Source organism: Gorilla gorilla, chromosome 20 (genome assembly GCF_029281585.2).
Source record: "Gorilla gorilla gorilla isolate KB3781 chromosome 20, NHGRI_mGorGor1-v2.1_pri, whole genome shotgun sequence".
NCBI lineage: Eukaryota > Metazoa > Chordata > Mammalia > Primates > Hominidae > Gorilla > Gorilla gorilla.
This window is the reverse complement of record NC_073244.2, coordinates 69,584,726-69,612,350: the sequence shown is the minus strand read 5'-3', so window position 1 is coordinate 69,612,350 and position 27,625 is coordinate 69,584,726. Positions and strand designations below refer to the sequence as shown.

General features: G+C 44.1%; 2 protein-coding genes across 10 annotated transcripts in view; both read right to left on the bottom strand.

Moving 5' to 3' along the window:
- Positions 1 to 1,769: 1,769 nt before the first annotated feature.
- Positions 1,770 to 11,109, bottom strand: LOC101153504 (zinc finger protein 773). The gene is given in 5 exon segments (XM_031004575.3): positions 1,770 to 3,603; positions 3,605 to 4,658; positions 5,617 to 5,715; positions 6,231 to 6,360; positions 10,913 to 11,109. Coding segments are annotated over 5 exon segments (1,401 nt in total). The 5' UTR covers positions 10,946 to 11,109; the 3' UTR covers positions 1,770 to 3,518.
- A 5,028-nt stretch (positions 11,110 to 16,137) lies between these two features.
- LOC115930105 (zinc finger protein 419) overlaps positions 16,138 to 27,625 on the bottom strand; it is a 58,442-nt gene continuing 46,954 nt past the window's right edge. Inside the window, exons 3-8 of one of the 9 annotated variants that reach the window (XM_019015813.4) lie at positions 25,960 to 26,141; positions 22,818 to 23,289; positions 20,624 to 20,662; positions 19,210 to 19,339; positions 18,596 to 18,694; positions 16,138 to 17,954 (exon numbers count right to left, since the gene is read on the bottom strand). In XM_019015813.4, coding sequence (XP_018871358.3) covers positions 16,720 to 17,954; positions 18,596 to 18,694; positions 19,210 to 19,339; positions 20,624 to 20,662; positions 22,818 to 22,850 — 1,536 coding nt within the window. In that variant the 5' untranslated portion in view covers positions 22,851 to 23,289; positions 25,960 to 26,141 and the 3' untranslated portion in view covers positions 16,138 to 16,719. The other 8 variants (XM_063701699.1, XM_031004572.3, XM_031004570.3 and 5 more) reach the window with 8 other exon arrangements.

Here is a 27,625-nt window from a genome sequence, read left to right as displayed (position 1 = left end):
AAAATTGTTTTGGCAATTAGTCCAGGCCCTTTGTGTCTCCATGTAACTTTTTAGAATACATTTGTGAATTTTTATTTAAAAGATTAGGTTTTTATTGGGATCGTTTCAACCTATAGAACAGTTAAAGGAAAACTGACAACTTAAAAGTATTAAATCTCAGATTCAGGAACTTCTTGTATCATTTATTTATGCCTTCCTTAATGCCTCTCAGGAATGTTTTATTTTTATAGTTCTTGAACATATTTTGTTAATTTATTTCTAAATATTTCATATTTTTATGCTATTGTGAAGTACATTTTTTCAGTTGCCAAGCATGTATTTGCCAGCTATATACCAACTTAGAATAGTGATATATACTTTGTATACACTGGACTTTTCATCTTAGGACCTTGCTAAACTCAATTATTAGATCTAGTAGCTTTTTAGTAGACAATTTAGAATTTTCAACATTATCATGTTATATGTAAATAAAGAGTTTGGGTTCTGCCTTTACAATCTTAAGACTTTTTTTTTTTAATGAGAAGTGATGAATGTTGACATATTTATGTTATTCCTAATGTTGGGGAAAATCAACTTATCAACTATTTGATCACATATATATCAAATGTGCTGTTAGCTGTTTGTTTTTCATAGATGTGCTGTATCAGGTGGAAGAAATCACCATCTTGTTCTAGTTTGCTGTGTGTATCATAACCGAGTTTTGAATTTTGTAAAATGCTTTTATTACATTTTGAGATTTTCATTTTAGTCTGCTAATACAGATTAATAAAGAGTTTGAATTGTTGAATCAAACTTCTATTCTTGATAAACCTCACTAGGTTATGATTTATTATTGTTTGTATATGGCTGGATTCAATTTGCTAAATATCTTTTTGTTTTGTTTTAGCATGAGTGCAAGTTTATTTAAAAAGGCTTTACAACAAGAAAGAAAGGGAAGTATACTTGGAAGAGACCCAGCGGGGTGATTTGAAGGACAAGTGCCTCAATTTGCTAAAATTTTGTTAAGGCTCTGTCTATATTCATGTGGATATTGGTCTATAGTTTTATGTCATTGCCTCTTTGCTGTCCTGTTAATGCTAACTTTCATATAGTTCAGAAGTGTTTGAACTTTTCTCTTTTTGGAAGAGTTTGTATATAATTGGTATTACTTCTTCCTTTAATATTTCATAAAAGTTCTTACATGTTTTAGGAATGACCCTCAGCTGATGCCATCAAGAAAAAGGAATCTCAGTCCTACAACCACAAAGAACTTAAATAGGCTAACAACTCAAAATAAGCAAGAAACAGATTCTCCATGAGACTCTAGAAAGGAACACAATCATGCCAACACTTTGATTTTCACCCAGTGATACCTGTGTTATACTTATGACCTAAAGAACTGTAAGATAATATATTTGTGTTGTTTAAACCGTAAGTTTGTGGTGATTTGTCAGGATAGCAATAGAAAGCTAATACATCAACATTATTCTGTGAGCATCTCTTTACTTTCCAATGCAATATTTCCTCGACTCATGTTGTACCTTTTCTGCCACAACCAGAAAACAGCCTCTTCTCTAAGGAGTTCTGCTTCCTTTTATTAAAAAATTACATAAGCCAATAACTGGGCATTAAATATGCTCAAAGCTACTGGAATGCCACTGCTTGCTAGGATATCTCACAAAAGATAGGGAATATGTACACATTATCTATATATATCGAATTCTTTATCTGTAGTTAAACCTACAAATATTTCAGAAGTTGGATATTTAAAAAGATTCCTAAGACTACAGTAGCATACTCACATAAGGCTTTTATTTATAGGCAAAGATATGGTATAGTAAGAGAATAGAACACCAAATGCACAAGGAATAAGATAACAAATGGATAAACTGGGCTTCATAAAAATTAGGACAATCTCCTCTAGGAAAGATACTGTTAAGAACTGAAAACAAGGCCAAGCATGGTGGCTCATGCCTGTAATCCCAGCATTTTGGGAGGCTGAGGCAGGATGATCACTTGAGGCCAGGAGTTAGAGACTAGTCTATGTAACATAGCAAGACCTCAACTCTAATTTTTTAGAAAGGAAACAAAAGCCACAGACCATGAAAAAATATTGCCGACACTTATATCAAATAAGGAATTTGTCTTCAGAAATGTTAAGAACTTGCAACCAAATATTTTTAAAAAACAGGCAAAAAATACCAACTGACATTTGACTAACGAAGATATACGTATGACAAATAAGCACATTTAAAAACGCTCAAAACTGAGTCATTGGAAAAATACAAATTAAGAACTACAATGAAATACTACTGCACACTTAGTAAAATGGTTAAAATGAATGGCCTATGACTTCCATACATGTAAATTGTCAGTAATATGAAGAAATGGAAAATCTAATATATTCCAGGAGGAAATATGAAATGCTAACCATTTAGAACACAATTTGGCAAGTTCTTAAAATTTCAAACATTTGGATCAACTTACAGAATATCTGAGTGAGGAGATTTGCCGACCTGTTACGCAGCCAAACTGGTGAAAATTATAAAAACACAATTCAGTCTCTGGAAGTGGACATAAGGGTTTATGGCAAGTAAATATTTATTAAAGAAGATCTAACATTCATAAGAACAGCAAAAGTGAGTAACATCTGAATCAAGACCACTCCTGTCCTCCCCCAACTCCAAACTCAGTGAGATTAAAACTCCATTTGACTGGTGCAGCCAATACAGGGCTCCCTCTCTCTGGAGCTCCAAGACAGAGGGCTATTTTCTCAGGAGGAACAATCTATCAGGAATTCTCATCCTGCCTCCAGTGTGCATATTTAGATGAATGACGTTCAATTGCCAGCTCCCTCATAAAGATCACCCTCAGAGTTTCTGGGTTTTTTGTTGTTTTTTTTTGAGACAAAGTCTCACTCTGTCACCCAAGCTGGAGTGCAGTGGCGTGATCTCGGCTCAATGCAACCTCCGCCTCTCGGGTTCAAGCAAATCTCCTGCCTCAGCCCCCCAAATAGCTGGGACTACAGTTGCCTGCCACCACGCCCGGCTAATTTTTTTTTTTTTAGACAGAGTCTCACTCTGTCACCCAGTCTGGAGTGCAGTGGCGTGAACTCAGCTCACTGCAAACTCTGCCTCCTAGGTTCATGCCATTCTTCTGCCTCAGCCTCCTGAGTAGCTGGGACTACAGGCGCCCACCACCATGCCCAGTAAATTTCTGTATTTTTAGTAGAGATGTGGTTTCATCGTGTTAACCAGGATGGTTTCGATGTCCTGACCTTGTGATCCGCCCGCTTCAGCCTCCCAAAGTGGTGAGAATAACAGGTGTCAGCCACCACGCCTGGCTGTTTCTGCTTTAAGTCAGGTCATATTGATTCAGCGACAGTCTAAGGCCTTTCTCCAGTCTAAACTTTCTGGTGTTGAATACGGTTAGGCCTTTGGCTGAGGCCTTTTACCATATTCACTACATTGTCCACTCTGTGAACTGTCCAGTGTTGAATGAGTTTGGAGGTGTAGCTAATGGATTTCCATTAGTAACCTTCAAGAATTTTTTACACTGTGAACTTTCTGGTGTTGAATGAGGTTGAAACACCAGCTAAAGGATTTCTCACAATCATTGTATTTCTCCAGTGTGAATCCTTCGATGTTTAACAAGACTGGAGCTGTGGCGAAAAAATTTCCCACATTCCCTGCACTCATAAGGCTTTGCTCCAGTGTGAACCCTCTGATGTTTAACAAGGCTGGAATTCTCACTAAAGAATCTCCCACATTCATTGCACTTAAAAGGCTTTTCTCCAGTGTGAACTTTTCGATGTTGCATGAGGCTTGAGCTTTGGCTAAAAAATTTCCCACATTCACTGCACTCATAAGGCCTTTCTCCAGTGTGAACACGCCAATGATTGATAAGGCTGGACTTGTGGCTATAGAATTTTCCACATTCACTGCACTTATAAGGTCTTTCTCCAGTGTGAACTCTCTGATGTTTCATGAGGCTGGAGCTGAAACTAAACAATTTTCCACATTCACTGCACTCATAAGGCCTTACTCCAGTGTGGATTCTGTGATGCTGAACAAGTGTGGAATTATGCCTGAAAGCTTTTCCACATTCACTGCATGTAAAAGGCTTTTCTCCAGTGTGAACTCTCTGGTGTTGAATGAGGTCAGCATTACGGCTAAAGGATTTTCCACAATCACTACACCCATAAGGCCTTTCTCCAGTGTGAACTATTTGGTGTATAAAAAGGTTGGACTTATGGCTAAATAACTTCCCACATTCACTGCATTCATAAGGCTTTTCCCCAGTGTGCAGTCTCTGATGCTGAACAAGTAAATATTTCTGACCAAAGGCTTTCCCACATTCACTGCATTTGTAATGCCTTTTTCCAGCATGAAAAGCCTCCCTACTTTTGGAGCTCCTATGTGACTTCTCTCCTGTGTGAGTCATCTGGTGCTTGAGAACACCTGAGCTGGTCAGAAGATCCTTCCCAACTTCCCTGCTTTGCAAGGACTTCTCTGATAGGTGGACTCTGCAACTCCTCAAAACTGGGACCCTGCCCTCTTGTCTTTTTAAGGGTTTCTCTCCACAGTGCTGCTTCTGGTGTTGCTGAACGTTTGAACTGGGCACTTCTACAGAAGCACTCTGCTCAGGAGCCTCCTCAGCCTCGGCTCCTTGCCAACTACCTGAAAGAAGAGAAATGTTGATGAAGTAAATGTAGTCTTTGGTGTGAGAAGGCAGCACTCTCACACATGTGTCTGACCCACCTGGTAATTAGTGTGTGGGACTGCTTGCAGAATGAGGGGGCTAGCGCTTGGTGGGGAAGGGCCTGCTGTGCAGTGCTGAACCTGGCTAGCTCACAGATTTGGGGAGGCCTCATGAGCACCAAGGATGCAAGGATGTGGTGTAGCACAAGGAGGAGAGGCAGAGTCCCCAACACAATCCTCTGCAAATGGCTTTCCACAGGGTTTTGGCTGCTGGAGACACAGGAACACGGCACAGAAGGTTATATCCAGGTCCAGAAAAAAACAACTGCAGGATGGGCGCGGTGGCTCATGCCTGTAATCCCAGCACTTTCGGAGGCCAAGGTGGGCAGATCACGAGGTCAGGAGATCGAGACCATTCAGGCTAACATGGTGAAACCCAGTCTCTACTAAAAATACAAAAAATTAGCCGGGCATGGTGGCGGGCACCTGTAGTCCTGGCTACTAGGAGGCTGAGGCAGGAGAATGGCATCAACCTGATAGGCGGAGCTTGCAGTGAGCCGAGATCACGCCACTGCCCTCCAGCCTAGGCGACAGAGCAAGACTCTGTCAAAAAAAAAAAAAAAAACCAACTGGAATGAAATAGTTGGTGTCCAAGGACTATGCAAGAATAAGCGCCCACCTCACCACACATTCAGTGAAAGCCACTGCTGAAAGGTGCTGCTGAGGATGGGGTGAAACATGGAGTACAGAGAGGTGGGGAATGGCCCTGGGTCAACTATCAGAATAGATATAAATGGGTGACCGAGGAAGAAAAGATAGAAATCAGCGACGACACCTTGCCTTGGTATCAAAATATCTGGGCCCACTGGAAAGACTCCTGGTATGATACAAACCCATCCCCGAGTTCATACCTCCCTGAGCTCCACCCACCAAGTACCTCTCAGTATGGCCGAAGTCACAACTTCCCAAGCAGGCATGAAGGGCTCCTCCCATGACTCCAGCTGGGTTATTTCATGGGTCTTGGAAGATGCAAGTCCTAAGGAAAACGACAGGTGAGTGGCAGCACTGAGCCAGAATGACTTATCTCATCATGGACCACAGGAAAGAAAACAAAATAGTACAGAAAGAACCTTGGAGGAGGGTCTTGCAGGAACAACCCAGTCAAACAGCAATCACATTGGTGACTCAATTGCTGGCACAGACCGACACCCAGGTATGTTGGCTAGAGGAGGCAGGCAGAATGTAGGGGAAAAGAACTACCACAGATCTGCACAGTGTCACCAGGCCACAGAGAGGCCACCAGGGATAAGATCCATCAAGCTGACTGCAAGACTCCTGACCCCCAAACCCTTTCCTGCACAGCTGTGGGGCAGCTCGGGGAGAGAAGGTGGTAGTATACACAGCCCAGGCCTATTACAATAGCTACTTCAGGATACTGGAGAAGGAATGAGTGCCCACAGTTCAGCTTTGGGAAGAACACACCTCTCCCTAGGAAAAGGAGGAAAAGCCAAGCCCAGCTCAGGATGCTGGGGTGGGGTGTGAGAACCTTACCCAGAGAGGCCAGAAGTGTAAAGTTCTCCAGCATCACATTGCGGTAGAGGAGCCTCTGAGTGTCATCAAGCAATCTCCATTCCTCCTGGGAGAAGTAGACAGCCACGTCCTCAAAGGTCACATAGCCCTGCTAAGATGGACAGAGTTGAGTTTATCTGCGGTCTCCTTACTGGGGAATTTAGGCATCCCCCTAAACATCCACCCCTGCTCACCCTCTTCCTTAATCCCTATCTCAGAAGAGAGACCCTGCCCCAGAACCACTGATGCCCACTCTCTCCTCATGTTCCCACTGAGCAAGCAGAGGCAGGTAGGCAGATAAAGTCCATCTCAGCTCTGGGCATGGTATGCAGAGTCCTACTCTTCTCTTGCCAGACAACTCACCTTGGATCCCCCAGATTGTATTTCTCAAATACAATCAAATTTGTGTCAGGGTTCTCCCTGAAGCACCCAATACAAGGTCCCTGGGGACATCTGTTTATACTCATTAGAATGTGCACATACTCTGTACCACAACCACTGCCCCCTGCACCACCTTATGTGCCTCGCCTAGCGTCACCACATTCTAGTCTACACATGGCATCCAGAGCGCACTCACCAAATGCAATCAGAACTCCATCCCATCCTAGACCTCCAATGGCACTGACTACCAGGGGCAACCCTCAGCCCCACTTTGAAGGCCTCTCTACTGGGCTCTTTTTGTTGCTTCACCTTCAGCTACTTGGAACTGCACGCATATCTGGACACCTTTGGCACTCTTCCATTTCTGTGTTGAAAAGCTGTTCCTGCCCAATGTCAGCGTTCCTCTGACTCTCATTAGAGTTGAAGGCCATGCCAGGCATGGTGGCTCACGCCTGTAATCCTGCCACTTTTGGAGGCCGAGGCAGGTGGATCACCTGAGATCAGGAGTTCGAGACCAGCCTGAACAACATGGAGAAACCCCGTCTCTACCCGAAATACAAAATTAAGCTGGGGGTGGTGGCGCATGCCTGTAATCCCAGCTACTCGGGAGGCTGAGGCAGGAGAACAGTTTGAACCCGGGAGGCGGAGGTTGCCGTGAGCCGAGATCTTGCCATTGCGCTCTAGTCTAGGCAATAAGAGCGAAATTCCATCTTAAAAAAAAAAAAAAAAAAAAGCCCACGTCTCCCAAACCAGGCCCAGCAATTCTCCCAGATGACCTCATTTGATCTTGAGCTAATCCAGCAGCCTGAGAAACTCCCCAGGTCCAGGTAAGAACAAAAGCCTTGTGATCCCACAGTTGGATGAATAAGCAGCAGTGCCTGCCTTCCTGTCATCTTACCTCATTATAGCTTCATCTTCATGTCCATCTCATGTCTATCCCCACAGGAACTTTGGCCACTAGTCAGACCCTCCTTACCCCTACATCCCTTTCCCCATGGCCATCATTCTCCCTCATGTCCTTGTGAAACCCACCACTCCCATCCAGGTATCCAAGCAAGAGACCCAGTTCTTGGCCCCTATACATTCTCCCTTATTACCTAACGGCATTACCAATAGGACCTCAAGATGCTCCCTCCTAAATCTGCTCCACTGCTCCATTTGGTCCATACACCAACTGTATCATGTGGGTTTCCAATCTGAACCCTTCACCTGAACTCCAGACTTCTCTGTCCAGGTGCCCACTCAATGAATCCACTCAAGGGTCTCTGGAACATCTCATATCAACATGGTCAAAACCTAACTTAATTATTCCCACTGAAAATTACTCTTACCATTAACCTCTTTCTCCCACCCTACACTTTAGAAAATCTGCTCATATCTACTTAAAAAACACAGACTCTGGCTGGGCGCTGTGGCTCATGTCTGTAATCCCAGCACTTTGGGAGGCCAAAGCGGGCGGATCATGAGGTCAGGAGATCGAGATCATCCTGGCTAACACGGTGAAACCCCGTCTCTACTAAAAATACAAAAAAATTATCTGGGCGTGGTGGCAGGCACCTGTAGTCCCAGCTACTCGGGAGGCTAAGGCAGGAGAATGGCGTGAACCAGGAGGCGGAGCTTGCAGTGAGCCGAGATCATGCCACTGCACTCCAGCCTGGGCAACAGAGCTAGACTCCATCTCAAAAAAACAAAAACAAAAACAAAACAAAAAAAACGCAGACTTCAACCACATCTCCTACGTCCACAGCCACCACTCTGGTCCAGCACTCACACAGACTACTCTAGTAGCCTCTTTGCTGGACTCCCAGCCTCCACCTTTAACCCTACAGGTGTTCTCAAAGCAGAAAAAGCTTGTTAAGATTGGGCCGTAATCCCTGTGTAGCCTTCCCCATTTCCATCCTTCCTGATATCCAGGAAAAAACAAACAAACAAACAAAAATACAAACAATAGAGGCCCAGCTCCTCAGCCAACCACTTCAGGTCTGCCTTATACCTGCTGATGCTTCCCCCAGTCATAATGGAGATCTAAGGTTGCCTAAGCATTCCCAGCTCAACCCTACCTCCATGTATTTTCTAATGTTGATCACTATGCCTTCTAAATCTCCTGTCATTGGTTGCCAGAAATGAGAACCTCTCCAAATAACATATAATCTGGGCCGGGTGTGATGGCTCATGTCTATAATCCCAGCACTTTGGGAGGCAGAGGTGGGCGGATCACCTGCGGTTGGGAGTTTGAGACCTGCCTGACCAACATGGAGAAACCCCGTCTCTGCTAAAGATACAAAATTAGCAGGGCGTGACGGCACATGCCTGTAATCCCAGCTACTTGGGAAGCTCAGACAGGAGAATCGCTTGAACCTGGGAGGTGGAGGTTGCGGTGAGCCGAGACTGTACCATTGCACTCCAGCCTGGGCAACAAGAGCTAAATTCCGTCTCAAAAATAAATAAATAAATAATAATATATAGTCTGGACTCAGGACCCTGACTGTGTGACCATTTTGCAGGGAACTCAAATGGAAGGGCAGGGAGAATAGCCAGCAAGGAGTCCCAAGACACCATAATTCTGAAGACCATGTAGGTAGGAGTTGAGGAGGGTGAGGGCCTGAGACATTCTCCACTTACCTTCTCATGGTCTATAAGTAACTCTGAAGTCACAAGAACCTATGGAAAATCGAGACCATGAGAACCGGACAGTGATGTTACCAAAGGATCATCCAAGCCCCCTCGTCTAGCCTGGAGTCAGGTGTGCCTGACTATCTGCAATCTGGGCTTTGGTTCTTAGTGATGCCTCTTACCTGTTGGGCGCCCTTGGAAAAATGCTCAACTTCCCTGTGCCTTGGTGTTGCCATCTGCAACATGGCAATAATGGTATTCATTCAATAGGACTATTGTTTGTATCAAACTCATTCTTATGTGTCTAGGACTAAATATCAACTCTTAGTGTACACATAATGCTTCTGTCAACATTTTCGGTGCAAATAAACTGGTAGGTTTTCAAAATGTGGGTTTCTGCCTGGGTGCAGTGGCTCAAGCCTGTAATCCCAACACTTTGGGAGGCCGAGGTGGGCAGATCACAAGAGCAGAATTCTGTCTCAAAAAAAAAAAAAAAAAAAAAAAAAGAAAGAAAAAGAAAGACAATGTGGGTTTCCTTTTGGCAACCTGGCTGTCTGCTATATACTCCCCTGAAGACCATCCTGCTGAGAGCCCTTCTACTGGAGCAGTTGATCATCCCACCTGTGCTGATAGCTAGGGAAACTTAGGCACCAAAGGCGCTGCTCCACCAGCCTGGCTAACCTTTCCTTTTCTCCATATGGACTGGACATGAGGAACTACTAAGCCTGGAGTGGCAAACCTATATACTACCCAACACTGCGGTCTCCATCCAGTCCTGGGTGTTCATACTCTATAACCCTCCATTCCTGCAGGCACCAGACAAAACCACTTCGGACCACGAAACTCCAGGCTGTAGAGGCTGCCCCATCCTACAGTCCCATCTCTCCCTTCCCTCACCTCAGGGATCATCTGAAAGAAAACTTTAAGATTCTCCCTCCTAAATACGAGCCCCAGGCCTTCCAGCTGCTCATGTGGACATGACACCTCCACTCTGGGACATCTCAGGATCACCATGCCCAAAACCTACTCCCTGCACAGCCTTACCCATCTCCATCCTTCCTGATATTCAGGAAAAAACAAAAATACAAATAAAAATCCAGAATGGCTCTTCATTCCCTACTTTCTTTCACAGTCACATCTGATGCAAAAGGAATTCCCATCTGTTCAGTTTTTGAAATCCATCCAAGATCTGATCACTTCCCCTCCTCTGTGGCCCAGTCCCAGTAGACTCTCCACTAGTCTACTGAATTTACCTACTCACAGGTCTGTCTTCACCCGCCTCACCCCCACCCCAGTCTGTTTTGCCTTGAGGGGCCTTCGGCAAACTTTGAGAAACAGATCGTGTCACTCTTCTGTCTCCAGCCCTCCGCGGCCACTGTGGCCCCCTGAGGATGAAAGCGCAGCTGCTCGGGCTGTCGCTCGACACGCGCCTCGTCCCTTCCCAAGCTGCCCACTACAGACACCAGGAGGCCTCAGGTTCGGGACTCGCTGAATGCGCCTCACATCTTTGCGAGCCGGGCCCCTTGCCCTCCATTGCCACCCCATCACACTGCGTGTCAGAAACGGGACGCCGCCCACGAACGCCCCACAGTTCTGCACCCGGGGACCTGAGCAGGCGGCCCTCAAAGGGCTTTAGGATTCGGGGGAGGCCAGGAGGACGCGGCGCTCACCTGAGCGGGGTCCCTCAGCGCGGCCGCCGCCATCGGAGCCTGTGGGTAGAGCTGGCGGTGAGACAACGACCGAGGAAAGGGCCCGGGCCACCCTGGGCGCCGCCACAGAGCCTCAGACCCGCCTCTGAGCGGCGAGAACACAGCGCGTCCCCACCGCGCTTTCCGGCACTGGTCGCCGCAGCGAACAACCAGCTTCCGGCAGGCTGAGTTCTCTTGAGGGCAGCGAAAGCGACTGCCGAGGGGAGACGCCGGAAGTCCCGCCCATTGCGCGTCGCACGCTCGGGTAGACCTCTTTTCATTGGCCAAGCATCGCGGCTCACGGCGCGGCGCCTTCTGGGCAGTGTAGTTCGCGTGGCTCCAAACTTCGAGGAAGTGGGCATAACTTCGGAGATGGAGATTGGAGACGGTGGATGATGGAGATGGAGATGGAGATGGAGATGATGGAGATGTTGGAGATGGAGATGATGGAGATAGAGATGATGATGGAGATGGAGATGATGGAGATGGAGATGATGAAGATGGAGATGATGGAGAAGATGGAGATGGAGATGATGGAGTAGGAGATGGAGGAGAAATGAGTGTCGAGAACTCTCGGACTCATCTGGGGCCTGTTGTAATTGGAGATGGGCCTGGATTTCAGTTTCCTGCAGCTGATACTCCAATCTTTCCTTCTTTTGAAGGACTTGAAGAGGCTCTTCAGGGCCACAATAAAGAGGTTTCACTGGGCAGAGCCACGTATACCTTCCTAAATTTCCTTTGGCAAGGGGACACCCAATATTAATGCCTGATGTATGATCATAAGAAAAGGCTCTGAATTCTGGATGTAGGTGATGAGAGAGTAGGGGAGCCCAAGGATTTACGTTCCTCTTTCACCCCATGCTCATTTGTGTTCTTTCCTTCCTCAAGGACCCAACATTGGTGTAAAGGCACAACAACAGGCAGCAAACCCATAAGCCAACTCCCCCTCAATTTCTCCCCTTCATCCATTTCTGCTCCATATTCCTGTCACAGTTACTATGGGACTGAACGAAGGGGAACGAATGCAGAAATGAAAACAAAGGCAAAATAAATCTGTTTTAAAGAAGGGGTCAGGGGGCTTCTTGCTTCTAGTGAGGAAGGGCCCTGAGCTTCCACAGACCTTCATATTTATTGGGTAGAAAGAGTAGGGAGGTGGTGGCTTACGCCTGTAATCCCAGCACTTTGGGAGGCCGAGGCGGGTGGATCACAAGGTCAGGAGATCGAGACTATCCTGGCTAACACGGTGAAACCCCGTCTGTACTAAAAAATACAAAAAATTAGCCGGGTGTGGTGGCAGGTGCCTGTAGTCCCAGCTACTCGGGAGGCTGAGACGGGAGAATGGCATGAACCCGGGAGGTGGAGCTTGCAGTGAGTGGAGTTCATGCCACTGCACTCCAGCCTGGGCGACAGGGAGAGACTCCGTCTCAAAAAAAAAAAAAAAAAAAAAAAAAAGAAAAGAAAATATCGCTCTGGTTTTGTAATGATAAAATAGAACCTACATATATTTTGTGTTATGCATTCTTGGCATACCTATTTCAATGAATTCTGGTTTTTTGAAATTGTCTCAAATATTCAAAAATTTTTTCCAATATATTTATTGAAAAACATTCACATATAATTAGACCTGTGCATTTCAAACCTGTGTTATTTAAGGGTCAGCTATACTGTCATGAAACCACCAACACAGTCATGATAGAGAAAATTACCATTGCCTGATAACGTTTTCCTGTACTCTTTCAGTCAGAACCTTCCCCCTCAGACCGCAGGCTCAATAACCAGTGATCTGCATTCTTTTACTCTAGTTTTGCAGCTTCTTCATTTCATATAAATCGAATCATACTGTATGTCAACTTTTGTGTCTGGCTTCTTCCACTTAGCTCAGGGATTTTCAGATTTATCTATGATATTTTTACTTGTATTCATAGTTTATTCTTTTATGTTGTTGAATGGTATTTTATGTTAAGATATACCTTAATTGATTATTCATTCTTCTGTTCACGGAAATTTTAGTTTGTGTGTGTGTGTATGTGTGTGTGTGCTTTAAAAATAAATTCTGGTGTTTGGGTTTTATAAATAAAACTGCTGAGCATGCAAGCGTAAGTATTTCTAGAACATATGCTTTTGTTCTCTTCGGGATATCCCAATAGGTAAGATTCCTAAACTATATGGTAAGCTTATGCTACCTTTAAAGCTGCTACACTGTTTTCTGAAGTTGTTTTACTACTTTTGCAACTTTGTTGAAAAGAGATTGACAATAGAGTGTTGTGTGAGTGTATTTCTGGGTTCTCTATTCTCTTCTGTTCATCTCTATGTCTGTCCTTTAGCTAATACTGTACTCTCAATTACTGTACGTTTATATGTCCTGAAGTCATAAAGATTTTCAAACTTATTCTTATTTATAAAATTGTTTTGGCAATTTGTCCAGGCCCTTTGTATTTCCATGTAACTTTTTAGAATACATTTGTAAATTTTTATTTAAAAGATTAGGTTTTTATTAGGATAGTTAAAAGAAAACTGACAACTTAAAAGTATTAAGTCTCAGATTCAGGAACTTCTTGTGTCATTTATTTATGCCTTTTTAATGTCTCTCAGGAATGTCTTAAAGTTCTTGAACATGTTTTGTTAAATTTATTTCTAAATATTTCATATTTTTATGCTATTGTGAAGTGTATTTTTTCAGTTGCCAAGCATGTATTTGCTAGCTATATACCAACCTAGTATAGACACCTACTTTTTATACACTGGCCTTTTTATCTTAGGACCTTGCTAAACTCAATTATTAGATCTAGTAGCTTTTTAGATAATTTCGAATTTTCAACATTATCATGTCATATGTAAATACTGACAGTTTGTGTTCTGCCTTTACAATCATTAGATTTTTTTTTAATGAGAAGTGATGAATGTTGACATATTTATGTTATTCCTAATGTTGGGGAAAATCAGCTTATCAAATATTTGATCACATATATATCAAATGTGCTGTTAGCTGTTTTTCATAGATGTGCTGTATCAGGTGGAAGAAATCACCATCTTGTTTAATTTGTTGCATGTATCATAACCTAGTTTTGAATTTTGTAAAATGCTTTTATTACATTTTGAGATTTTCATTTTAGTCTGCTAATATAGATTAATAAAGAGTTTGAATTGTTGAATCAAACTTGTATTCTTGATAAACCTCACTAGGTTATGATTTATTACTGTTTGTATATGGCTGGATTCAATTTGCTAAATGTCTTTTTGTTTTGTTTTAGCATGAGTGCAAGTTTATTTAAAAAGGCTTTAGAACAAGAAAGAAAGGCAAGTATGCTTGGAAGAGACCCAAGGAGGTGATCTGAAGGACGAGTGCCTCAATTTGCTAAAATTTTCTTAAGGCTCTGTGTCTATATTCATGTGATTATTGGTCTATAGTTTTGTTTAATGTCATCGCCTGCTTTAGTGTCCTGTTAATGCTAACTTTCATATAGTCCAGAATTCTTTGAACCTTTGTCCTCTTGGAAGAGTTTGTATACAATTGGTATTACAACTTCCTTTAATATTTCATAAAAGTTCTTACATATTCTAGGGATGACCCTCAGCTGATGCCATCAAGAAAAAGGAATCTCAGTCCTACAACCACGAAGAACTTAAATATGCTAAGTGAAATAAGCAAGAAACAGATCCTCCCTGAGACTCTAGAAAGGAACATAATCATGCCAACACTTTGATTTTAACCTAGTGAGACTTCTGTTATATTTGTGTTGTTTAAACCATAAGTTTGTGGTGATTTGTCAGGATAGCAATAAAAAGCTAATATGTCAACATTATTCTGTGAACATTTATTTTCCAATGCAGTATTTCCTCAAATCATGTTGTACCTTTTCTGCCACAACTTGAAAACACCCTCTTCTCTAAGGAGTTCTGGTTCCTTTTATTAAAAAATTATATAAACCAATAACTGGGTATTAAATGTGCTCAAAACTACTGGAATGCCATGGCTTGCTAGGCTCTTAGTAAAGATAGGGAATATGTACACATTTATCTATATATTGAATTATTTATCTGTAGTTAAACCTACAAATATTTCAGAAGTTGGATATTTAAAAAGATTCATAAGATTACAGTAGCATACTCACATAAGGCTTTTTTTTTTTTTTTTTTTTTTTTTTTGAGACAGAGTCTGGCTTTGTGCCCCAGGCTGGAGTGCAGTGGCGCAATCTCGGCTCACTGCAACCTCCGCCTCCCGGGCTCATGCCATTCTCCTGCCTCAGCCTCCAGGATAGCTGGGACTACAGGCGCCCACCACCACGCCCAGCTAATTTTTTGTATTTTTAGTTGAGAGGGAGTTTCACTGTGTTAGCCAGGATGGTCTCGATCTCCTGACCTCGTGATCCACCCGCCTTGGCCTCCCAAAGTGTTGGGATTACAGGGGTGAGCCACCGCACTCAGTCAAGGCTTTTATTTATAGGCAAAGATATGGTATAGTAAGAGGATGCAACACCAAATACACAATGAATAAAATAACAAATGGATAAATTGGGCTTCATAAAATTAAGACAATCTGCTCTAGGAAAGATACTGTTAAGAACTGAAAACAAGGCCAAGCATGGTGGCTCATGCCTGTAATCCCAGCACTTTGGGAGGCTGAGGCAGGATGATCACTTGAGGCCAGGAGTTAGAGACTAGTCTGTGCAACATAGCACGACCTCATCTCTAAATTTTAAAAAAGAAAAGAAAACAAAAGCCACGGACCATGAGAAAATATTGACAATGCTTATATCAAATAAAGAATTTGTCTCCAGAAATATTAAGAACTTGTAACCAACCAAATGTTTTAAAAAACAGGCAAAAAATACCAACAGACATTTGACTAAAGAAGATATATGGGTGACAAGTAAACACATTAAAAAATGCTCAAAACTGAGTCATCGGAAAAATACAAATTGAGAACTACAATGAAATACTACTTCACACTTAGTAACATGGCTAAAATGAATAGCCTATGACTTCTACACATATAAACTGTCAGTAATGTGAAGAAATGGAAAATCTAATATATTCCAGGAGGAAATATGAAATGCTAACCATTTAGAACACAATTTGGCAAGTTCTTAAAATTTCAAACATTTGGATCAACTTACAGAATAACTGAATGAGGAGCTTTGCAGACCTGTTACACAGCCAAAAGGGTGAAAATTATAAAAACACAATTCACTCTCTGGAAATGGTCATAAGGGTGTACGGCAAATAAATATTTATTAAAGAAGATCTAACATTCACAAGAACAGCAAAAGTGAGTCACATCTGAACCAAGACCACTCCTTTCCTCCCCCAACTCCAAACTCAGTGAGATCAAAACTCCATTCGACGGGTACAGCCAAGAATACAGGGCTCCCTCTCTCTGGAGCTCCAAGGCAGAGGGATGTCTTCTCAGGAGGGACAATCTGTCAGGAATTCTCATCTTGCCTCCAGTGTGCATATTTAGATGAATGATGTTCAATTGCCAGCTCCCTCATAAAGGCCATCCTCAGAGTTTCTGTATTAAGTGAGGTCATATTGATTCAGAGACAGTACATAACCTGCCACCCTAAGGCCTTTCTCCAGTCTAAACTTTCTGGTGTTGAATAGGGTTAGGCCTTTGGCTGAAACCTTTTTCCATATTCACTACATTGTCCACATTGTAAACTGTCCAGTGTTGAATGAGACTGGAGGTGTGGCTAACGGATTTCCATCTGTTACCTTCAAGATTTTTTCCATTGTGAGCTTTCTGGTGTTGAATGAGGTTGAAACGCTGGCTAAAGGATTTCACACAATCACTGCATTTCTCCAGTGTGAATCCTTTGATGTTTAAAAAGACTGGAGTTGTGGCGAAAAAACTTCCCACATTCCCTGCACTCATAAGGCTTTGCTCCAGTGTGAACCCTCTGATGTTTAACAAGGCTGGAATTCCCTCTAAACAATCTCCCACATTCATTGCACTTAAAAGGCTTTTCTCCAATGTGAACTTTTCGATGTTGCATGAGGGTTGAGCTTTGGCTAAAAAATTTCCCACATTCCCTGCACTCATAAGGCTTTGCTCCAGTGTGAACCCTCTGATGTCTAACAAGGGTGGAATTCTCTCTAAAGAATCTCCCACATTCATTGCACTTAAAAGGCTTTTCTCCAGTGTGAACTTTTTGATGTTGCATGAGGCTTGAGCATTGGGTAAAAAATTTCCCACAGTCGCTGCACTTGTAAGGCCTTTCTCCAGTGTGAACACGCCAATGTTTGATAAGGTTGGACTTGTGGCTATAGAATTTTCCACATTCACTGCACTTATAAGGTCTTTCTCCAGTGTGAACTCTCCGATGTTTCATGAGGCTGGAGTTGAAACTAAACAATTTCCCACATTCACAGCACTCATAAGGCCTTACTCCAGTGTGGATTTTGTGATGCTGAACAAGTGTGGAATTATGCCTGAAAGCTTTTCCACATTCACTGCATGTAAAAGGCTTTTCTCCAGTGTGAACTCTCTGGTGTTCAATGAGGTGAGCATTACGGCTAAAGGATTTTCCACAATCACTACACCCATAAGGCCTTTCTCCAGTGTGAACTATTTGGTGTATAAAAAGGTTGGACATATCTCTAAATAACTTCCCACATTCACTGCATTCATATGTCTTTTTCCCAGCATGTAGTCTCTGGTGCTGAACAAGTAAATATTTCTGACCAAAGGCTTTCCCACATTCACTGCATTTGTAATGCCTTTTTCCAGCATGAAAGACCTCCCTACTTTTGGAGCTCCTATGTGACTTCTCTCCTGTGTGAGTCACCTGGTGCTTGAGAACACCTGAGCTGATCAGGAGGGCCTTCCCAACCTCCCTGCTTTGCAAGGACTTCTCTGATAGGTGAACTTTGCAACTCCTCAAAACTGGGACCCTGCCCTCTTGTCTTTTTAAGGGTTTCTCTCCACAGTGCTGCTTCTGATGTTGCTGAACGTTTGAACTGAGCAGTCCTACAGAAGCAATCTGCTCAGGAGCCTCCTCAGCCTCGGCTCCATGCCAACAACCTGACAGAAGAGAAATGTTGAAGTAAATGTAGACTTTGGTGTGAGGAGGCAGCACTCTCACAAATGTGTCTAACACACCCAGTAATTAGTGCCTGGGGCTGCTGGCAGAAATAAAGAGGGCTAGCTCTCAGCAGAGAAGGGCCTGCTGTGCAGTGCTGAATCTGGCCATCTCAAGGATTTGGGGAGGCCTCATGAGCACCAAGGATGCAAGGATGGGGTATAGCACAGGGAGGAGAGGCAGTGTCCCCAACACAATCCTCTGCAAATGGCTTTCCACAGGACTTTGGCTGCTGGAGACACAGGAACATGGCACAGAAGGTTATGTCCAGGTCCAGAAAAAACCAACTGCAACCAAATAGCTGATGCTCAAGGACTATGCAAGGATAAGCATCCACCTCACCACACATTCAGTGAAAGCCACTGCTGAAGGGTTCTGCTGATGATTGGGTGAAACATGGAGGACAGAGAGGTGGGGAATGGCTCTGGGTCAAATATCAGAATAGATATAAATGGGTGACCGAGGAAGAAAAGATAGAAATCAGCGATGACCCCTTGCCTTGGTATCAAAATATCTGGGCCCACTGGTATGATATGAATCCATCCCTGAGTTCACACCTCCCTGAGCTCCACCCACCAACTACCTCTCGCTATGGCTGAAGTCACAACTTCCCAAGCAGGCATGAAGGGCTCCTCCCATGACTCCAGCTGGGTTATTTCATGGGTCTTAGAAGATGCAAGTCCTAAGGAAAACGACAGGTGAGTGGCAGCACTGAGCCAGAATGACTTATCTCATCATGGACCACAGGAAAGAAAACAAAATAGTACAGAAAGAACCTTGGAGGAGGGTCTTGCAGGAACAACCCAGTCAAACAGCAATCACATTGGTGACTCAATTGCTGGCACAGACCGACACCCAGGTATGTTGGCTAGAGGAGGCAGGCAGAATGTAGGGGAAAAGAACTACCACAGATCTGCACAGTGTCACCAGGCCACAGAGAGGCCACCAGGGATAAGATCCATCAAGCTGACTGCAAGACTCCTGACCCCCAAACCCTTTCCTGCACAGCTGTGGGGCAGCTCGGGGAGAGAAGGTGGTAGTATACACAGCCCAGGCCTATTACAATAGCTACTTCAGGATACTGGAGAAGGAATGAGTGCCCACAGTTCAGCTTTGGGAAGAACACACCTCTCCCTAGGAAAAGGAGGAAAAGCCAAGCCCAGCTCAGGATGCTGGGGTGGGGTGTGAGAACCTTACCCAGAGAGGCCAGAAGTGTAAAGTTCTCCAGCATCACATTGCAGTAGAGGAGCCTCTGAGCATCATCAAGCAATCTCCATTCCTCCTGGGAGAAGTAGACAGCCACGTCCTCAAAGGTCACATAGCCCTGCTAAGATGGACAGAGTTGAGTTTATCTGCGGTCTCCTTACTGGGGAATTTAGGCATCCCCCTAAACATCCACCCCTGCTCACCCTCTTCCTTAATCTCCATCTCAGAGGAGAGACCCTGCCCCAGAACCACTGATGCCCACTCTCTCCTCATGCTCCCACTGAGCAACAACAGGCAGGTAGGCAGATAAAGTCCATCTCAGCTCTGGGCATGGTATGCAGAGTCCTACTCTTCTCTTGCCAGACAACTTACCTTGGATCCCCTAGATTGTGTTTCTCAAATACAATCAAATTTGTGTCAGTGTTCTCCCTGAAGCCCCCAGTACAAGGTCCTGGGGACATCTGTTTACACTTATTAGAATGTGCACATACTTTGTACCACAACCACTACCCCCTACATCACCTCATGTGCTTCTCCTAGTGTCACCACATGCCAGTCTACAAATGGCATCCAGAGGGCACTTACCAAATACAATCAGAACTCCATGCCGTCCCAGATCCCCAATGGCACTGACTGCCAGGGCCAATCCTCAGCCCCACTTTGAAGGCCTCCCTCCTTGGCTCTTTTTCTTGCTTCATCTTTAGCTACTTGGAATTGCACACATATCCGGACACCTCAGCTCAGCTCTTCAGCCAACCACTTCATGTTTGCCTTATACCCGCTGATGCTTCCCCCAGACATAATGGAGATCTGAGGTTGCCTAAGCATTCCCAGCTCAACCTTACCTCCATGTATTTTCTAATGTTGATCACTATGCCTTCTAAACCTCCTGTCATTGGTTGCCAGAAATGAGAACCTCTCCACAGAATACATAGTCTGGGCTGGGCATGGTGGCTCACGCCTGTAATCCCAGCACTTTAGAAGGCCAAGGCGGGCGGATCATCTGAGGTCGGGAGTTTGAGACCAACCTAACCAACGTGGAGAAACCTGTCTCTACCAAAAATACAAAATTAGCTGGTGTGGTGGCGCGTGCCTGTAATCCCAGCTACTCGGGAGGCTCAGACAGGAGAATTGCTTGAACCCAGGAGCCAGAGGTTGCAGTGAGCCAAGATCGCACCTTTGCACTCCAGCCTGGGCAACAAGAGCAAAACTCTGTCTTAAGTGAAAATAATAATAATAATATATAGTCTGAACTCAGGGCCCTGACTTTGTGTGACCATCTTCCAGGGAACTCAAATGGAAGGGTAGGGAGAATAGCCAGCAAGGAGCCTCAAGACACCATAATTCTGAAGACCATGTAGGTAGGAGTGCAGGAGGGTGAGGACCTGAGACATCCTCCACTTACCTCCTCATGGTATGTAAGCAACTCTGCAGCCACAGGAACCTATGGAAAATCGAGACCATGAGAACCGGACAGTGATGTTGCCAAAGGATCATCCAAGCCCACTCGTCTAGCCTGGAGTCAGGTGTGCCTGACTATCTACAATCTGGGCTTTGGTTCTTAGTGATGCCTCATATCTGTTGTGTGCCCTTGGAAAAGTGCTCAACTTCCCTGTGCCTTGGTGTTGCCATCTGCAACGTGGCAATAATAATAGTATTTACTCAATAGGACGATTGTTTGTATCAAACTCATTCTTACGTGTCTACGACTAAGTATCAACTCTTACTGTACACATAATTAATGCTTCTGTCAACATTTTCAGTGCACATAAACTGGTAGGTTTTCAAAATGTGGGTTTCTGGCTAGGCGCAGTGGCTCACACCTGTAATCCCAATGCTTTGGGAGGCCGAGGTGGGCAGATCGTCTAAGGTCAGGAGTTTGAGACCAGCCTGGCTAACATGGTGAAACCTCGTCTCTACTAAAAATATAAAAATTAGCCGAGCGTGGTGGTGCATGCCTGTAATCCCAGCTACTCAGGAGGCTGAGGTAGGGGAATCGCTTGAACCAGGGAGGCAGAGGTTGCAGTGAGCAGAGATTGCACCATTGCAGTTTAGCCTGGGCAACAAAAGCGAAATTCTGTCTCAAAAAAAAAAAAAAAAAAGAAAGAAAGAAAGAAAAAGAAAATATGGGTTTCTTAAACTTACTTTTAAATTAAGAATGTGATACTTAAGGTGCTTTATTTTAATCAAATACTTTCCAGTATACTAACTTTACAACCAATTATGAAGTGCTTACATCAGTTTAACTTAATAAATCCGTGTTGTTTTATTTGCCCCTGTGTGTATATGAACTATGATCAATTAGTGCTTAAATACTTACCTCATAAATTCACAAGTTAATAAACTGGGACCCGGGTCTGAGAAACCTGAGCAAATACCATTCCTTCTGGCAACCTGGCTGCCTGCTATATACTCCCCTGAAGACCATCCTGCTGAGAGCCCTTCTACTGGAGCAGTTGATCATCCCTCCTGTGCTGACGGCTAGGGAAACTTAGGCACCAAAGAGGCTGCTCCACCAGCCTGGCTGACCTTTCCTTTTCTCCATACGGACTGTACATGAGGAACTGCTGAGCCTGGAGTGGCAAACTATATACTACCCAACACTGCAGTCTCCATGCAGTCCTGGGTCTTCATACTCTATAACCCTCCATTCCTGCAGACACCAGACAGAACCACTTCTGACCACAAAACTCCATGCTATAGAGGCAGCCCCGTCCTACAGGGCCATCTCTCCCTTCTCTCACCTTAAGGCCCATCTGAAAGGGAACCTTAAGATTCTCCCTCCTAAATAGGAGCCCCAGGCCTTACCCTAGTCCAGGCCTCTACCCAACCAGCCCATATCTACCATATCTCCAGCCCAGATCCCTCCCCAAACTTTCAGATGTGAGTGAGCAAGCTGCCCATGTGGACACGACACCTCCACTCTGGGTCATCTCAGGATTACCATGTCCAAAACCTACTCCCTGCACAGCCTTACCCATCTCCATCCTTCCTGATATTCAGGAAAAAACAAAAATACAAATAAAAATCCAGAATGGCTCTTCATTCCCTACTTTCTTTCAGTCACATCTGATGCAACAGGAATTCCCATCTGTTCAGTTTTTGAAATCCATCCAAGATCTGATCACTTCCCCTCCTCTGTGGCCCAGTCCCAGTAGACTCTCCACTAGTCTACTGAATTTACCTACTCACAGGTCTGTCTTCACCCGCCTCACCCCCACCCGTCTGTTTTGCCTTGAGGGGCCTTTGGCAAACTTTGAGAAACAGATCGTGTCACTCTTCTGTCTCCAGCCCTCCGCGGCCACTGTGGCCCCCTGAGGATGAAAGCGCAGCTGCTCGGGCTGTCGCTCGACACGCGCCTCGTCCCTTCCCAAGCTGCCCACTACAGACACCAGGAGGCCTCAGGTTCGGGACTCGCTGAATGCGCCTCACATCTTTGCGAGCCGGGCCCCTTGCCCTCCATTGCCACCCCATCACACTGCGTGTCAGAAACGGGACCCCGCCCACGAACGCCCCACAGTTCTGCACCCGGGGACCTGAGCAAGCGGCCCTCAAAGGGCTTTAGGATTCGGGGGAGGACAGGAGGACGCGGCGCTCACCTGAGCGGGGTCCCTCAGGGCGGCCGCCGCCATCGGAGCCTGTGAGTAGAGCTGGAGGGGAGACAATGACCGAGGAGAGGGCCCGGGCCACCCTGGGCGCCGCCACCGAGCCTCAGACCCGCCTGTGGGCGGCGAGAACAGCGTGCGTCGCCACCGTGCCTTCCGCCGCCGGTCGCCTCAGCGCAGGCTAGTTCACCTGAGAGTCGCGAAAGTGAACACCAAAGGGAGACGCCGGAAGTCCCGCCCATTGCGTGTCGCACGCTCGGGCAGACCTCTTTTCATTGGTCAGGGATCGCCGCCTCGCGGCGCTGCACCTTTTGGGCAATGTAGTTCCCATGGCTCCAAACTTCCAGGAAGTGGGCCTAACTTCGGAGATGGAGATTGGAGATGATAGATGATGATGGAGATGGACATGGAGATGGAGACGGAGATGGAGATGATGATGGAGATGGAGATGGAGATGGAGATAATGCTGGAGATGGAGATAACGGAATACGAGATGGAGGAGAAATTAGGGTTGAGAACTTCTCTCGGACTCATCCAGAAACTGCTGTTTTTGGAGATGGGCCTGGATTTCAGTTTCCTGCAGCTGATACCCCAATCTTTCCTTCTTTTGAAGGAATTGAAGAGGATGTTCAGGGCCACAGTAAAGAGGTTTCTCTGGGCAGAGCCACGTACAGATCCCCAAATTTCCTTTGACAAAAGGACACCCAATATTAAAATTAACGGTGGCCAAGCAATGCCTGATGTATGATAATAAGAAAAGGCTCTGAATTCTGGATGTAGGTGATGAGAGAGTATGGGAGCCCAAGGATTTACTTTCCTCCTTTATCCCATGCTCATTTGTGCTCTTTCCTTCCTCAAAGACCCAACATTGGTGTACAGGCACAACAATAGGCGGCAAACCCATAAGGCAACTCCCCCTCCATTTCTCTCCTTCATCCCTTTATGCTCCATGTTCCCACTGCTCTTCCATTTCCAAATATAAAGCCAGTTCCTCACAGGTGGGTAGAATGCTAGACTGTTGTTTACAACACACAACTATTGATAAAAAAAAAGATGTCAACCCTTTATTATGTGTTGTCCCACTACAGCCATTCCCATTGAATCTAGTCCCCTCGTGTCAATCTAATTTCCATACTTCTTTTCCTGCCCCTTCCATCTGTTGGCTGAATAATGATCAATTTCAACACAGCATTGGAGTGACTTATGAGGACAAGAGAAAATGAAGCCTTCCCTCCTTCTTGGAGCTTTCTGGAACTGGGTGTTCAGTACTACTTGACTCTGAAAAGGAGGAGGGGAGTCAATATTGGGATTGAGAACATGGTACAATAGAGAGAGACACAAGCTCTTTACCCCTTCCATGGCAGCTATGGCATTAGTTATTTCAGTTAGACCATTATGTGGCATATGGAAGGGAGGGGAGGAGAAGAGTGAGGAGAGATGAATCCATGACGGGAGTGGGACAATATGTAAATAATATCCTCCTTCTGAAACCAAGCACAGGAATAAATGTTTCACTTCCTTGAGAACATCTATTAGAAGAGTAGATTCTGGATTAATCATCTAATAGATTATGGAAATTAGCTGACCATCATGACAGGAACCTTTGTGGACAAACCTAAAAAACATATTATAGAATCTAGTCACCCATACAGTGTAAAATGTATAGAAAATTCAGAATCTGGAAATAAGAAACAGTATATCATTTAGGAAAATATATGTATGTAATAAAACTATAAAGACATTTATAGAATGATTATCAAAATGATTAACAAAAATGTCATGCAAATGTTAGCTTAATGGGGTGTATCAGGCATGTGAGGTGATGTGAAAAGAGAGGATGCCTAGGAACTATATTTTTTAGCCAGGCGTGGGGGCAGGTGACTGTAATCCCAGCTACTCGGGAGGCTGAGGCAGAAGATCACTTGAACCTAGGAGGGAGAGGTTGCAGTGAGCTGAGATTGTGCCACTGCACTCCGGCCTGGGTGACAGAGCAAGACTCTGTCTCAAAAAAATAAATTAAAAAAAAAAGGAACTATGTTTTATCACTATTGGTTGTTTCACAGATGTGGTTTTAATTAAAAAACAAACTATACCTCTTTTGAAAGTTGTAGTGAATTGTGTGATAGTTTTGAAATAAAGAGTATATGTAGACATTTTAATTTTATCACAGGAAGAGACAACCCACTAAAGCAGGCTCATATGTAGAATTGCAAATAACATGACTGGTGAGGACCAAGTAGACTATTTAATTATTTGGTTTAGGTAAAATCATTATCTACATAAGAAATTCACTTATATCTCACTGAATTCACAAAAAAAATCCCATGAAGCTATTTTATTTTTTAAAAGCAACATATGCTGGGTCTATATGTTTTCTCTCTAACTTCTGGAATCTATTTTTATTTCCAACCTTTAGGAATATTTACATGTCTATAAGGAGTGGGAACATCAAAGTTTGAGTCCAAGACTCTACCTTTGGCCATATCTCCTTCAGGGCTGGCAAGCACATTCCTCTGTGTTTGGGAAGTCTAACCCACCCAAGATGGCATGAAAAGCAGATGCACCTCAGGGTCTAATCACGAGTCAACCCTCAACACATGAGCAGCTGCAGGGAATGAGGGAAGGCTGAGGGCTGTAACCAACTAAACAAATTTTGATGACATCTCCTGCCCTTCCCAAGGTTAGAGCTTAACGGAAGAAGTCACCACCCAGCAGCTCTGGAAACTCTGGACTTCCGTGGAGATGGCTACCTGGTCCTCAGACACTTGAAGTCTGGTCACCTCAGCTAGAGAGCCAAGACTAACCCATCTGAACTATCCTTATAAGGAAAAGTAAGCAGGGAGATGAGGCCACAGGATGGGAAAATATAACCATTTCCTCAACGAGGAAGGAGACTAATATTTCAGAAGAGCAGTTCTGCTCTACAACAGGTAAGCAGCCCTATGTCCTGTTATTGCCCAAACATAGTCTTATGCTCAAAGACACCATCCCAGCAGATGCTGGCTTGGTGATTATAAACTCTTCGGAAGCTCCAGTGGAACTAAGGAGCCAGGATCACCAACTACTCAAGAGTACAGCTATTCCTAACCACTACAATAATCTACTCTTCCATTGATACCACATCTTTGAGACTTACCTGGATGTCCTTGCTCTGCTGAACACTGACTCACCAGAAAATGACTGAAAATACTGAGAAAAAGTTTTTTCCTCTGCTCATACCACCCAAATACACCATTCTCTCCTCCCAGGTCAAGCCTTGAAAATATTGGTCTGGTTTTGTAGAATTTGCCAAGTCCACATTCTACCTGGAAACTGAATCTAGAATGGTAAAAAAACAGACAAACATAAATAACAAATGCCAGAAGTTGTTCTAAGTAGTGATGAAAATAATAGGGGATATGAAGGGGAGAATGTGAGGGAATGGCAGTTGTATTGAGGACAGAGTTGGAAATGTTTAAACTGAAGGCTGAGGACACTGCCCATTCAGATAAGTTGGATGTGGGTGGCTTTCTTGAAGGTGATAATTGAGTTGACACCAAAAAAAAAAATAAGAAGGAGGCAGCTATGAAAGAACCAAGTTTAACATATTCAGGTAAAAGGTCGAGCAAGTGCCAAAGAGATGTGGTGGGAGAAAACTTAGTGAGCTGCAGTAACAGGAAGGAAGACACTGGCTGGACCAGGGCATGCGGAAAGCAGTGATGTGAGAAACTGGACATGATTGTGCTCAGTGGTCAGTTTGCAGCTCTCTCCTCCTCTCTCATGCCACTTTGAGGTTAATTCGTTCTCCTACTCCTGGCCCCAGGATCATGGATGTGATTTCTGTCTTCTTGGAGTTTTAGGAACGTACACATTTCCAGGGTTACATACATGGAATCCAACAGCACGTAGCTTTTGCAGTCTGGCCTCATTCACTTAGTGTAATGCATTTGTGATTCACCCTTGTTTTGTGTAGCAATGCTTTATTTACACTGCTGAGTAGTATCCCATTGTCTGTATATACCATAGTTAATACACCTCATGTGTTAAGAATTTGTTTGTCAGAAACTGTACATTAATAATAAAACCACTGTATATTTGCCTTAGGATTAAAGAATTTTTTTTCTTACAATTCTACCAGATCACTGGAAGAATTTTTGTTAAAGACAGCTTTTCATTTCAATCAGGCAAATACCCAAGAATTATTATTTCAATTGGGTAAATGCCCAAGAATTATTAGTATTATTATTAATTATTATTCCACATTGGAGAATAATATATATATTATTCTACATTAGAGAATTATATACACACACACACGTATATATTTGAGATAGGGTCTCCTTCTGTTGCCTAAGCTGGAGTGCAGTGGTGCCATCCTAGCTCACCAAAACCTCCACCTCCCAGGATCAAGGAATCCTCCCACCTCAGCCTCCTAAGTAGCTAGGACCACAGGTGCAAGCCACCATACCTGGCTAGTTTTTTTTTTTTGTTTTTTTTTTGCAGAGACGAGTTTTGCCATGTTGCCCAGGCTAGTCTTGAACTCCTGAGCTCAAGCCATCTACCTGCCTAGGCCTTCCAGAGTTCTGGGATTACAGGCATGAGCCATCACATCCAGCCTGCATAACAATATTGAATAGGCACTTCAGGTTTGTTAGCATGAACCTTTGGTACATTTTAATTTACAAATGACATTCACAAAAATTAACATGTAGTTGTACAGCTCAATGAATATTCCCAAAGTCAACACATCTCTAAAAGCAGTGTGCCAATCAAAAAAGAACAGTGTTAGTATACCAGCATTTCTTTTTTTTTTTCTTTTTTGA